Source organism: Mustelus asterias, unplaced genomic scaffold (genome assembly GCF_964213995.1).
Source record: "Mustelus asterias unplaced genomic scaffold, sMusAst1.hap1.1 HAP1_SCAFFOLD_4720, whole genome shotgun sequence".
Lineage (NCBI taxonomy): Eukaryota > Metazoa > Chordata > Chondrichthyes > Carcharhiniformes > Triakidae > Mustelus > Mustelus asterias.
In genome coordinates, this window is record NW_027594663.1 from 634 (window position 1) to 14,515 (window position 13,882).

Sequence of the window (13,882 nt, forward strand, 5' to 3'; positions counted from 1 at the left end):
AGGGAGCTTTACTCTGTATCGAACCCCGTGCTGTACCTGTCCTGGGAGTGTTTGATGGGGGACAGTGTAGAGGGAGCTTTACTCTGTATCTAACCCCGTGCTGTACCTGTCCTGGGAGTGTTTGATGGGGGACAGTGTAGAGGGAGCTTTACTCTGTATCTAACCCCATGCTGTACCTGTCCTGGGAGTGTTTGATGGGGGACAGTGTAGAGGGAGCTTTACTCTGTATCGAACCCCGTGCTGTACCTGTCCTGGGAGTGTTTGATGGGGGACAGTGTAGAGGGAGCTTTACTCTGTATCTAACCCTGTGCTGTACCTGTCCTGCGAGTGTTTGATGGGGACAGTGTAGAGGGAGCTTTACTCTGTATCTAACCCCGTGCTGTACCTGTCCTGGGAGTGTTTGATGTGGACAGTGTAGAGGGAGCTTTACTCTGTATCTAACCCCGTGCTGTACCTGTCCTGAGAGTGTTTGATGGGGGACAGTGTAGAGGGAGCTTTACTCTGTATCTAACCCCGTGCTGTACCTGTCCTGGGAGTGTTTGATGTGGACAGTGTAGAGGGAGCTTTACTCTGTATCTAACCCCGTGCTGTACCTGTCCTGAGAGTGTTTGATGGGGTCAGTGTAGAGGGAGCTTTACTCTGTATCTAACCCCGTGCTGTACCTGTCCTGGGAGTGTTTGATGGGGACAGTGATGAGGGAGCTTTACTCTGTATCTAACCCCGTGCTGTCAATGTCCTGGGAGTGTTTGATGGGGACAGTTTGTGAGGTTTACTCTGTATCTAACCCCGTGCTGTACCTGTCCTGGGAGTGTTTGATGGGGACAGTGATGAGGGAGCTTTACTCTGTATCTAACCCCGTGCTGTCAATGTCCTGGGAGTGTTTGATGGGGACAGTTTGTGTGGTTTACTCTGTATCTAACCCCGTGCTGTACCTGTCCTGGGAGTGTTTGATGGGGACAGTGTCGAGGGAGCTTTACTCTGTATCTAACCCCGTGCTGTACCTGTCCTGGGAGTGTTTGATGGGGACAGTGATGAGGGAGCTTTACTCTGTATCTAACCCCGTGCTGTACCTGTCCTGGGAGTGTTTGATGGGGACAGTGATGAGGGAGCTTTACTCTGTATCTAACCCCGTGCTGTCAATGTCCTGGGAGTGTCTGATGGGGACAGTTTGTGAGGTTTACTCTACATACATCCTGTTCTTTTCAGATTTGTACCAAAGGGAAGATCCATATATTTAAATATTTGAACATTGAAGCGTGTAAAGCAGTCCCTGACCTCTCAGACTTGGAGCGATCGATCCGACCTCACGGTTTCAGCTCCTGGTGAGTTCCTGACCCTTTGCGTTTACTGAATATCTACACAGCGGATCGAACTGAGGAACAGCTGGTGGACTGGGCTGTCCGGCCCCTTGGGAAAATCACCCTTCAAACTCCCTCACAGAGGAACAGGAGGAGGCCATTCAGCCCCTCGAGCCTGTTACACAGGAACAGGAGGAGGCCATTCAGCCCCTCGAGCCTGTTACACAGGAACAGGAGGAGGCCATTCAGCCCCTCGAGCCTGTTATACAAGAACGGGAGGAGGCCCATTCAGCCCCTTCTCCAACTGTTACACAGGAACAGGAGGAGGTCATACAGCCCCTCTTGAGCCTGTTACACAGGAACAGGAGGAGGCCATTCAGCCCCTCTCTCTCTCGAGCCTGTTACACAGGAACAGGAGGAGGCCATTCAGCCCCTCTCTCTCGAGCCTGTTACACAGAAACAGGAGGAGGCCATTCAGCCCCTCTCTCTCGAGCCTGTTACACAGGAAAAGGAGGAGGCCATTCAGCCCCTCGAGCCTGTTATCCAAGAACAGGAGGAGGCCCATTCAGCCCCTTGTCCAACCTGTTACACAGAAACAGGAGGAGGCCATTCAGCCCCTCTCTTGATCCTGTTACACAGAAACAGGAGGAGGCCATTCAGCCCCTCTCTTGATCCTGTTACACAGAAACAGGAGGAGGCCATTCAGCCACCCTCTCGAGCCTGTTACACAGGAACAGGAGGCTATACAGCCCCTCTCTTTGAGTTTGTTACACAGGGACAGGAGGAGGCCACTCAGCCCCCCCTCAAGCCTGTTACACAGGGACAGGAGGAGGCCATTCAGCCCCTCTCTCTCGAGCCTGTTCCATCATTCATGTTTTATCTGTGGTTTCACTCCATCTACCTGCCTTCAGCCTCCAATCTTTAGCTGCCGCAACCCCACAGCAACCTCCCAACCCCAGCGTTGAAATTTCTATTTTAATCAGCTTAAACCCCTCGATTAGATCACCCCCGTAATCCTCTACACTCGAGGCAATACCAGCCTGTCCTGTGTAGCCTGTCCTCGTATCGTAACCCTTTGTGTGCTGGTCTCATTCTGGTCAATCTGGGCTGTACCCCCCCCCTTTCCAAGGCCAGCATCTCCTTCCTCAGTGGGGGAGTGGGGGGGAGGGCAGAACTGCCCCCAGTTCCCCCAATGGGGTCTGAGTGAGAATCTGTACCATTGAGTGCATCGCTCCCCCCCCCCCCCCCCCCTCCCCCCGCCGGATTCCAGTCCCAGTGAGATATGGGGAGACGGGGTTACGGGGACAAATGGTCACATCAGTGGGCCAGTAATTCTGAGGCCCAGGTCAATACTCCGGGGACCCGGGTTCGAATCCCACCCCGATATCCGGTGTAACTCAAATTCATTTAATAAAATCTGGCACTAATCCCAGTAATGATGACCATGGACCCATTGTCGATTTAAAAACCCACCTGGTTCACTGAAAAAAGTTGAAAGTTTATTGATTAGTGTCACAAGCAGGCTTGCATTAACGCTGCAATGAAGTTACTGTGAAAATCCCCTAGTCGCCACACTCCGACACCTGTTGGGGTACACTGAGGGAGAATTTAGCACGGCCCAATGCACCCAAACCAGCACGTCTTTCAGACTGTGGGAGGAAACCGGAGCACCCGGAGGAAACCCACGCAGACATAGAACATATAGAACATAGAACATAGAAAGCCACAGCACAAACAGGCCCTTCGGCCCACAAGTTGCGCCGATCACATCCCCACCTCTAGGCCTATCTATAGCCCTCAATCCCATTAAATCCCATGTACTCATCCAGAAGTCTCTTAAACGACCCCAACGAGTTTGCCTCCACCACCACCGACGTCAGCCGATTCCACTCACCCACCACCCTCTGAGTGAAAAACTTACCCCTGACATCTCCTCTGTACCTATTCCCCAGCACCTTAAACCTGTGTCCTCTCGTAGCAACCATTTCAGCCCTTGGAAATAGCCTCTGAGAGTCTACCCTATCCAGACCTCTCAACATCTTGTAAACCTCTATCAGGTCACCTCTCATCCTTCGTCTCTCCAGGGAGAAGAGACCAAGCTCCCTCAACCTATCCTCATAAGGCATGCCCCCCAATCCAGGCAACATCCTTGTAAATCTCCTCTGCACCCTTTCAATGGCTTCAACATCTTTCCTGTAATGAGGTGACCAGAACTGCGCGCAGTACTCCAAGTGGGGTCTAACCAGGGTCCTATAAAGCTGCAGCATTATCTCCCGACTCCTAAACTCAATCCCTCGATTAATGAAGGCCAGTACGCCGTACGCGTACGGCGAGAACACGGGGAGAACGTGCAGACTCCGCACAGACAGGGAACCAAGCCGGGAATCGAACCCGGGACCCTGGCGCTGTGAGGCAGCAGTGCTAACCCACTGTGCCACCGTGCCACTGGGATTGAACCCGGGTCCCTGGCGCTGTGAGGCAGCAGCACTAACCCACTGTGCCACCGTGCCGCTGGGATTGAACCCGGGTCCCTGGCGTTGTGAGGCAGCAGCGCTAACCCACTGTGCCACCGTGCCGCTGGTATTGAACCCGGGTCCCTGGCGCTGTGAAGCAGCAGCGCTAACCCACCGTGCTGCCCCTTTAGTGTTCCTTTCGGGAAGGAAATCTGCCATCCTTACCCGGTCTGGCCTACACGTGACTCCAGAGTCACAGCCAATGTGGCTGACTCGCGACTGCCCCTCTCTGGGGGTCCGGGCGAGACACTCAGTTAGAGCTGGGGAGTAACTGAAGAGAGGGCAGTGTTCTTGCCGCGGTTAACCAGGTTCCCGTCCTGTTTGCAGTCTCTCTGACGAGTTGTGCGGGAGCCAGCAGCATAGCGACCTGGACTCGGGCTTTAACAGTGTGGATAGTGGCAGCAAGCGCTGGTCAGGGAACGAGGTGAGTCCGGCCCAGGGACGGGGCGGCGGGTGGGGAGGGGTGGGGGGGGTTTGGTCTGGCCGTCTGGGGGAGGGGGGGCTTCCACCTGGATATGGAGAGGTCGGGGTGGGTGGGTGGGAAGGGGGGTTTGGTCTGGCCGTCTGGGGTAGGGGCCTCCCACCCGGATACGGAGAAGGGGCTTCAATCTCAACAACTAACTGCTGAGCTCTGTGGAATGTTCCGGAGAAGAGCGAGAGGCCCTAACGCTCAGTTAGGGTCCTGAGGCGCACGAGTTTCAGGCGGGTTGCTCCCCACTCACCGTGCGGTGTTAGAGGGGCCCCCAGGGTCGGGGTGAAGGCAGAAAGTGGTGGGGGATGGGGGCTGGGTGTAAAGGGGGGTGGGAAGAGGGGCAGGGGGAAGGGGGGTGGGAAGAGGGGGAAGGGGCGAGGGGGTGGGGAGAGGGGGCTGGGGGGCAGAGGGGGGTGCGGTAGGGGAGGGGGGAAGGGGCTTGGGGGTGGGGAGAGGGGCAGGGAGGGGGAAGGGGAGGGGGCAAGGGGCTTGGGGATGGAGTGGGGTGGGGAGAGGGGCGGGGGAAGGGGAGGCGGGAAGGGGCTTGGGGGCGGAGAGGGGTGGGGAGAGGGGGAAGGGGCTTGGGGCGGGGTGGGGAGAGGGGGAGGGGGGAAGAAGCTTGGGGGCGGGGTGGGGAGAGGGGGAGGGGGGAAGAAGCTTGGGGGTGGAGGGGGTGGGGAGAGGGGCAGGGGGAAGGGGAGGCGGGAAGGGGCTTGGGGGTGGGGAGAGGGGGAGGGGGGAAGAAGCTTGGGGGTGGGGAGAGGGGCAGGGGGAAGGGGAGGCGGGAAGGGGCTTGGGGGTGGAGGGTGGTGGGGAGAGGGGGAGGGGGAAGAAGCTTGGGGGTGGAGGGGGTGGGGAGAGGGGGAGGGGGGAAGAAGCTTGGGGGTGGAGGGGGTGGGGAGGAAGGGCAGAGGGAAGGGGAGGAGTTGGGGGTTGAAGGGGGAGGGGGGAAGAGATGGTTGGGGGTGAAGGGAGTAGGATTGAGGGGAGGGGGGGAGTTGGGGTGGGGGGAGGGGTCTCCCCGCTTGTAGTGCAGGGGGGAGGCTGATGGGAAGGGACTGGGATGGTAACCATGGCGCCCACATAGTGGCTTAAGAAAAACCCCATCCAATGTCCCTTTGGGGAAGGAAATCAGCCGGCCTTACCCGGTCTGGCCTACACGTGACTCCAGCTCACCGATCGCACGTGCTGTGGGGGGTGGGGGAGTGGGCTCGGGGTGGGGGAGTGGGCTCGGGGTGGGGGAGTGGGCTCGGGGTGGGGGAGTGGGCTCGGGGTGAGGGGGGCGGTGGGTGGGTGGGTGGGAGGAGTGTGGGGGGTGGGCTGTTCACTTTCGCACTGACTTCACAGGGACGGGGGAAGGGGGTGAGGGTTAATGTGCAACCGGCTGTCTCTGTTCACTCCGGCTCCGATCCGGCTCTGATCCGGCTGTGGTCTGGGTTCGCTCCAGGTCCGGTCCGGGTTCACTCCGGCTCTGATCCAGCTGTGGTCTGGGTTCGCTCCAGGTCCGGTCCGGGTTCACTCCGGCTCCGATCCGGCTGTGGTCTGGGTTCGCTCCAGGTCCGGTCCGGGTTCACTCCGGCTCCGATCCGGCTGTGGTCTGGGTTCGCTCCAGGTCCGGTCCGGGTTCACTCCGGCTCTGATCCGGCTGTCGTCTGTGTTCGCTCTGGGTCCGCTCCGGGTCTGATCCGGGTTCGCTCCGGCTCTGATCCGGCTGTGGTCCAGGTCTGATCTGGGTCTAATCCGGATTCCTGTCTGCTCTCAGTCTACAGATGAGTTCACGGATCTGTCTCTGCGGATGGTGGAAATCTCTCGGGAGCAGAGGCAGCTGAGGGACAGCCGGATCGTGGGACAGGCGGAGAACAGCACAAACAGTGAGAATAAACCGATCAGTCTGCGGGTCACAGGCATCAACGCACAGAGGCCATTCAGCCCACTGAACCTGTACTAGCCCCATTGATAGAGCTATCCCATTTGTCCCACTGCTTTTCCCACTCAACATTCCTGCAAATCTCCCCCTTCCAGCATTCCTCCAATTCCCTGTGTTGAAAGTTCCTGTTGAATCTGCTTCCACCGCCCTTTCAGGCAGCGCCTTCCAGACCACAACAACTCGCTGCGTTTAAAACACTCTCCCCCTCTCTGGTTCCATTCCCGATTCTCCTCAATCCGTGCCCCCCCCCCCCTGGTTACCCACCCTCCTGCCACTGGGAAACACTTCCTCCTCGTGTTGCAGCTTTATAGAACCTTAGTTAGGCCGCACTTGGAATATAGTGTTCAATTCTGGTCGCCACACTACCAGAAGGATGTGGAGGCTTTGGAGAGGGTTACAGAAAAGATTTACCAGGATGTTGCCTGGTATGGAGGGCATTAGCTATGAGGAGAGGTTGGAGAAACTTGGTTTGTTCTCACTGGAACGACGGAGGTTGAGGGGGTGACCTGATAGAAGTCTACAAGATTATGAGAGGCATGGACAGAGTGGATAGTCAGAAGCTTTTTCCCAGGGTGGAAGAGTCAATTACTAGGGGGCGGAGGTTTAAGGTGCGAGGGGTAAGGTTAAAAGGAGATGTACGAGGCAGATTTTTTACACAGAGGGTGGTGGGTGCCTGGAACTCGCTGCCGGGGGAGGGAGTGGAAGCGGATACGGTAGTGAGTTTTAAGGGGCGTCTTGACAAATACATGAATAGGATGGGAATAGAGGGATATGGTCCTCGGAAGGGTAGGGGGTTTTAGTTCAGACGGGGGCAGCACGGTCGGTGCAGGCTTGGAGGGGCCGAAGGGCCTGTTCCTGTGCTGTAATTTTCTTTGTTCTTTGTCCTCCTCATTCACTCCATCCAAACCCCCTCCTGATTCTGAACCCCTCGATTCCATCTCCCCCTTATCTATTTATCAGTGTCACAAGTAAGGCTTACATTAACACTGCAATGAAGTGACCGTGAAAATCCCCTAGTGGCCACACTCCGGCGCCTGTTCAGGGAGAATTTAGCACGGCCCAATGCACCCTAACCAGCACGTCTTTCGGACTGTGGGAGGAAACCGGAGCACCCGGAGGAAACCCACGCAGACACGGGGAGAACGTGCAGATTCCGCACAGACAGTGACCCCAAGCCGGGAATTGAACCCGGGTCCCTGGCGCTGTGAGGCAGCAGCGCTAACCCACTGTGCCACCGTGCCGCTGGGATTGAACCCGGGTCCCTGGCGCTGTGAGGCAGCAGCGCTAACCCACTGTGCCACCGTGCCGCTGGGATTGAACCCGGGTCCCTGGCGCTGTGAGGCAGCAGCGCTAACCCACTGTGCCACCGTGCCGCTGGGATTGAACCCGGGTCCCTGGAGCTGTGAGGCAGCAGCGCTAACCCACTGTGCCACCGTGCCGCTGGGATTGAACCCGGGTCCCTGGCGCTGTGAGGCAGCAGCGCTAACCCACTGTGCCACCGTGCCGCTGGGATTGAACCCGGGTCCCTGGAGCTGTGAGGCAGCAGTGCCAACCCACTGTGCCACCGTGCCGCTGGGATTGAACCCGGGGCCCTGACGCTGTGAGGCAGCAGCGCTAACCCACTGTGCCACCGTGCCGCTGGGATTGAACCCGGGTCCCTGGCGCTGTGAGGCAGCAGCGCTAACCCACTGTGCCACCCTTTAACCTTCTCTGCTCCAAGGAGAACGATCCCAGCTTCTCTCCGCATGGACTGAACTCCCCTCATCCCGGGTCCCATTCCAGACAATCTCCCTCCGCTCCCTCTCCACGAGGCCTGGATAATCCTTCCCAAAGTGCGGAGCCCGTAATATCCCAGTTTGTGTTTGATAAAACACGGTAGTTAACTTGCTTTTGTGACAAAAGTCAAAAGTGCTGGAAAATCTCAGCGGGTCTGGCAGCGTGTGTGGGGGAGGGAACAGAGGCAACGTTTCGAGTCTGGATGACCCTTCGTCAGAGGTGAAAGCAGCATAGAATAGGATGGGAGTTATACTGATCGGGGGAGTAGGAGGAGATTGGCAAAGACCTCACAGACAGAAAGACAATGGTAAATGGTGGTGATAAAGGCTGAGAATGGTGCCAATAGCGGCCGATCAGAGAGTGGAAATAACAGAGCAAAGGTAAGCAGAGGGTCAGAGAATCCCAACAGTGCAGGGGGAGGCCATTCGGCCCATCGAGCCGAGACCCACCACAATCAGAAGGACAACCTGGGACCAGTGACAGATGGCCCTAGTGGAGTGGGGGGAGGGGGGAGACAGAGAGGGATGGGGGGGGGGGGGGGGGAGAGAAGGGAGAGACAGTTTTGTATCCAGGCAACGACTGGCCCCCTGAATCCCTCGCCGTCCGCTTTTTGTAACAAGCCTTTCATGTGGCACTTTTATCAAATGTCTTTCGAAAGGGCCACATGCGCAAGACCAATCGCACCGCCCGCCCCTGGGGCCCACCCGCCCCCTCCCTCGAGGAGGATCCCACTATCAACATCCTGGGGGTTACCATCACTGAACCCCCCGACTGTCAACATCCTGGGGGTTACCATCACTGAATCCCCCCACTATCAACATCCTGGGGGTTACCATCACTGAACCCCCCGACTGTCAACATCCTGGGGGTTACCATCACTGAATCCCCCCACTATCAACATCCTGGGGGTTACCATCACTGAATCCCCCCACTGCCAACATCCTGTGGGTTACCACTGACCAGAAACTGAACTGGACCCAGCCGTATAAACACAGTGGCTCCCAGAGCAGGTCAGAGGTTGGGAATCCTGCGGAGAGTAACTCACCTCCTGACTCCCCAAAGCCTGTCCACCATCTACAAGGACACAAGTCAGGAGTGTGATGGAATACTCCCCACTCGCCTGGATGGGTGCGGCTCCAACAACACTCAAGAAGCTCGACACCATCCAGGACAAAGCAGCCCCGCTTGATTGGCCCCCCATCCACAAACACCCACTCCCTCCACCACCGACGCTCAGTAGCAGCGTGTGTACCATCTACAAGATGCACTGCAGCGACTCACCAAGGCACCTCAGACAGCACCTTCCAAACCCACCACCACTTCCATCTAGAAGGACGAGGGCAGCAGATACCCGGGAACACCCCCACCTGGAGGTTCCCCTCCGAGCCACTCACCATCCCGACTGGGAAATATATCGGCCGTTCCCTCACAGTCGCTGGGTCAAAATCCTGGAATTCCCTCCCTAACGGCATTGTGGGTCAACCCACAGCACGTGGACTGCAGCGATTCAAGATGGCGGCTCACCACCACCTTCTCAAGGGGCAACGAGGGATGGGCAATAAATGCTGGGCCCAGCCGGCGACGCCCAGGTCCCACCAATGAATACAATAAACACCCGCCCGCTCCCTCGCTTCATCCACAGTCTAGGTTCGTTCCCTTGGCAATCCGGTGACCCCACCCCCCTCCCCTTTCCCAGGGCGGTGGGGGGTGGCACGGCGACCCTCGCGGGAATTGCTCTGTGTGCGCCGGCGGGCGGTGCTGACACTAACTCCCTCTTTGCCCCTCCCTCCCCCTCTCCCGGTTTGCAGTTGATCTGGAGCTGGAGCGGATCGGGTTTATGGACAGCGCGCTGGACGGGGAGGAGGAGAAAGGCGTGAAGTCGGAGGCGATGATGACCACTCCCTCCGCCGGCAGGTCCCCTCGCACTGCTGCCTCGGAGGAGGTAAACTCAACACTCGGAGGGGTAACGGGGCGGGAACCTCAACCCCCGCAGAGAGAGAGAGAGAGAGAGAGAGATTGTGTTTCTGTGGGAACCCCCAACAAGCTCCGAGACTCCCAAAACATCACCGAACAGCCTCCCCCTGGGGGGGCGCAGTCACTGTAATAATGCAGGAAATGCAGGCAGCAAAAATGCGCACAGCAAGATCCCACTAACAGCAATGACACAGATAATGTGCTGTAATAATGTCAGATGAGGGATAGATAATGAGCGACGCTCCCTCAGCACTGACCCTCTGACAGTGCGGCACTCCCTCAGCACTGACTCTCTGACAGTGCGGCACTCCCTCAGCACTGACTCTCTGACAGTGCGGCACTCCCTCAGCACTGACCCTCTGACAGTGCGGCACTCCCTCAGCACTGACCCTCTGACAGTGCGGCACTCCCTCAGCACTGACCCTCTGACAGTGCGGCACTCCCTCAGCACTGACCCTCTGACAGTGCGGCACTCCCTCAGCACTGACCCTCTGACAGTGCGGCACTCCCTCAGCACTGACCCTCTGACAGTGCGGCACTCCCTCAGCACTGACCCTCTGACAGTGCGGCACTCCCTCAGCACTGACCCTCTGACAGTGCGGCACTCCCTCAGCACTGACCCTCTGACAGTGCGGCACTCCCTCAGTACTGAACCTCAGACAGTGCGGCGCTCCCTCAGCACTGACCCTCTGACAGTGCGGCACTCCCTCAGCACTGACCCTCTGACAGTGCGGCACTCCCTCAGCACTGACCCTCTGACAGTGCGGCGCTCCCTCAGCACTGACTCTCTGACAGTGCGGCACTCCCTCAGCACTGACTCTCTGACAGTGCGGCACTCCCTCAGCACTGACTCTCTGACAGTGCGGCACTCCCTCAGCACTGACCCTCTGACAGTGCGGCACTCCCTCAGCACTGACCCTCTGACAGTGCGGCACTCCCTCAGCACTGACCCTCTGACAGTGCGGCACTCCCTCAGCACTGACCCTCTGACAGTGCGGCACTCCCTCAGCACTGACCCTCTGACAGTGCGGCACTCCCTCGGCACTGACCCTCTGACAGTGCGGCACTCCCTCAGCACTGACCCTCTGACAGTGCGGCGCTCTCTCTCCCTGCTGTTCTGTGTTGTAATCTGTGTACAACTGGTTATTTTTAATCTGTATTTGGTTTTAATTTCTCTCCAGGATCAGAAACAGCGCAGAAGCAGTTACAGCGAGCGACTTCCTCCCAACGGGTGAGTCTCGTACTGAGGGTTCACAGGATCAGGAGGAGGCCATTCAGCCCCTCTCTCTCTCCAACTATTACACAGGAACAGGAGGAGGCCATTCAGCCCCTCTCTCTCAAGCCTTTTGCACAGGAACAGGTGGAGGCCATTCAGCCCCTCTCTCTGTCGAGCCTGTTGCACAGGAACAGGAGGAGGCCATTCAGCCCCTCTCTCTCGAGCCTATTGCACAGGAACAGGAGGAGGCCATTCAGCCCCTCTCGCTCCAGCCTGTTGCACAGGAACAGGAAGAGGTCATTCAGCCCCTCTCTCTCTCTCTCTCTCTCTCGAGCCTATTGCACAGGAACAGGAGGAGGCCATTCAGCCCCTCTCGCTGCAGCCTATTACACAGGAACGGGAGGCCATTCAGCCCCTCTCTCTTGAGCCTGTTACAGGGATGTGTGGAATCCCCAGCATGCTGTGAATGTTTATGTCGGGGTTCAGCTCTCACAGGTTGTAAAAAGTGTCTCATTATTTTCGTGGCCCTTTCAATAGGCCGGTTTACGTTGGGAATTTTAAGGGAATATTTGAGAGTTTATAATTTGGAGCGGGGCATTGGGAGTGGTTGTCACTGGGCTAACGTGCGCTCGGAGTCTGGGATCGGACTGTGCCGTCGGTCTCCAGCTGGAAGCCGCAACGCTGGGGAGAGTTGATTTTTATTTTCCTCTCTCTGTCCCGGATTGCAGAGCGAGTGAGGAGGTTTCCCCGGGAAAGGATGAGGCCCATCGGGAAGGGGAGGAGAGGAGGCGACCGGAGACGTTACAGATCTGGCAGGCGAGAGAGAAGCAGCTTCAGAGTCAGAGCGCAGAGCGACGGGAACGGTGAGTGCGTCACACTGAGGAAACAGATCTCTGTCCTTCACCCCCCGTCCCCGCCCCCCCTCATTCCTACCCCCCCCCCCCCCCCCCCCCATCCCGTCCCGTCCCGTCCCGTCCCGTTCCCCCCCCCCCATCCTCTGCGCCCCCGTTCCCCCCCGTCCCGAGGGAACCTGCTCTGTGTCCAATTCCGGACTTCCTGTCCCGTGTTCCTGGACTGCCCCCCTCCCCCTCCCTCTCCCACGCATATGTTTGCGCACACACACACGCACTCACACGTGTGCGCACTGACACGCGCGCGCACGCACTCAGGGGGGGCGCACTCGGGGGCGCACACTCACTGCTCCCTGGGGCTGGATCCCAGACTGCCTGGGCCTCTCCTATTGGGGAACGTTAGCGAGGGGGAACGGGACACTTGGGGGGAAGGGGGGGGGTGGGGTGATACCTGTTACGATGAGTGACCCGTGTTGTCTCCCCAGGGGGCCCAGTGTCAGTTCGATGGCCAGAACCTCACTGTTCAGCCTCCAGTCACCGAACTCGCTGAGTGACCCAAGCAGCAAGGCCGCATCCGGGTAAGTCCATGAGTTATAGGAGCAGAATGGGGCCATTCGGCCCATCGAGCCCGCTTTGCCATTCGATCATGGCTGATACGTTCCTCATCCCCATTCTCCTGCCTTCTCCCCATAACCCTTCAACCCCCATTCCCAATTAAAAATCTGTCTCACTCCTCCTTAAATTTACTCCCTGTCCCGGCACCCACCGGGTAGGGAATTCCACAGATTCACAACCCTTTGGGAGAAGTAGTTTCTCCTCCAACTCTGTTTTAAATTTGCTGCCTCTTATCCTCAGACTGTGACCTCTCGTCCCAGAATGTCCCACAAGAGGAAGCATCCGCTCCACGTCTACTTTATCCACACCTTTCATCATCTTGTAGACCTCAATCTGATCTCCCCTCATTCTCCTAAATTCCAGAGAGTATCGGCCTAAACTGTTCAATCTCTCTTCATCCGACAACCCCCTCGTCTCTGGAATCAATCCAGTGACCCTCCCCTGAACTGCCTCCAATGTGACGACATCCGGGTTCAGTCCTTTTATTTTAAATTAATTTCTGGTATCTGGGCCCCGTATTCACTGCCCCTGGAGAAGGTGGTGGGTGAGTTGCCGCCATCTTAAACCCACTGCAGTCCCCGTGTGGTGTAGGTACACCCACAGTGCTGTTAGGGAGGGAGTTCCAGGATTTTGACCCCAGCGACAGTGAAGGAACGGCCGGTATATTTCCCAGTCAGGATGGTGAGTGACTCGGACCAGGTGGGGGTGTTCCCCAGGTATCTGCCGCCCTTGTCCTTCCGGATAGAAGTCTCACAACACCAGGGTTAAAGTCCAACAGGGTTTATTTGGAATCGCGAGCTTTCAGAGCGCTGCTCCTTCATTAAGTGAGGTCCTTCTAGATGGAAGTGGTGGTGGGTTTGGAAGTTGCTGCCTAAGGAGCCTTGGTGAGTCGCTGCGGTGCATCTTGTAGATGGTACACACGCTGCTACTGAGCGTCGGTGGTGGAGGGAGTGGGTGTTTGTGGATGGGGGGCCAATCAAGCGGGGCTGCTTTGTCCTGGATGGTGTCGAGCTTCTTGAGTGTTGTTGGAGCCGCTCCATCCAGGCAAGTGGGGAGTATTCCATCCCACTCCTGACTTGTGTCCTTGTAGATGGTGGACAGGCTTTGGGGAGTCAGGAGGTGAGTTACTCTCCGCAGGATTCCCAGCCTCTGACCTGCTCTGGGAGCCACAGTATTTATACGGCTGGGTCCAGCTCAGTTTCTGTTCATAACCCCCAGGATGTTGATAGTGGGGGGATTC

General features: G+C 57.6%; 1 protein-coding gene across 1 annotated transcript; it reads left to right on the forward strand.

Moving 5' to 3' along the window:
- Positions 1-1,206: 1,206 nt before the first annotated feature.
- LOC144491208 (leucine-rich repeat and calponin homology domain-containing protein 4-like) lies at positions 1,207-12,605 on the forward strand (the record flags this gene model as incomplete). The annotated part of the gene is made up of 7 exons (XM_078208885.1): positions 1,207-1,322; positions 4,139-4,235; positions 6,046-6,154; positions 9,795-9,928; positions 11,142-11,191; positions 11,905-12,039; positions 12,513-12,605. Coding segments are annotated over 7 exons (734 nt in total), but the record flags the coding sequence as incomplete, so codon positions are not given.
- Between the last annotated feature and the right edge of the window lie 1,277 nt (positions 12,606-13,882).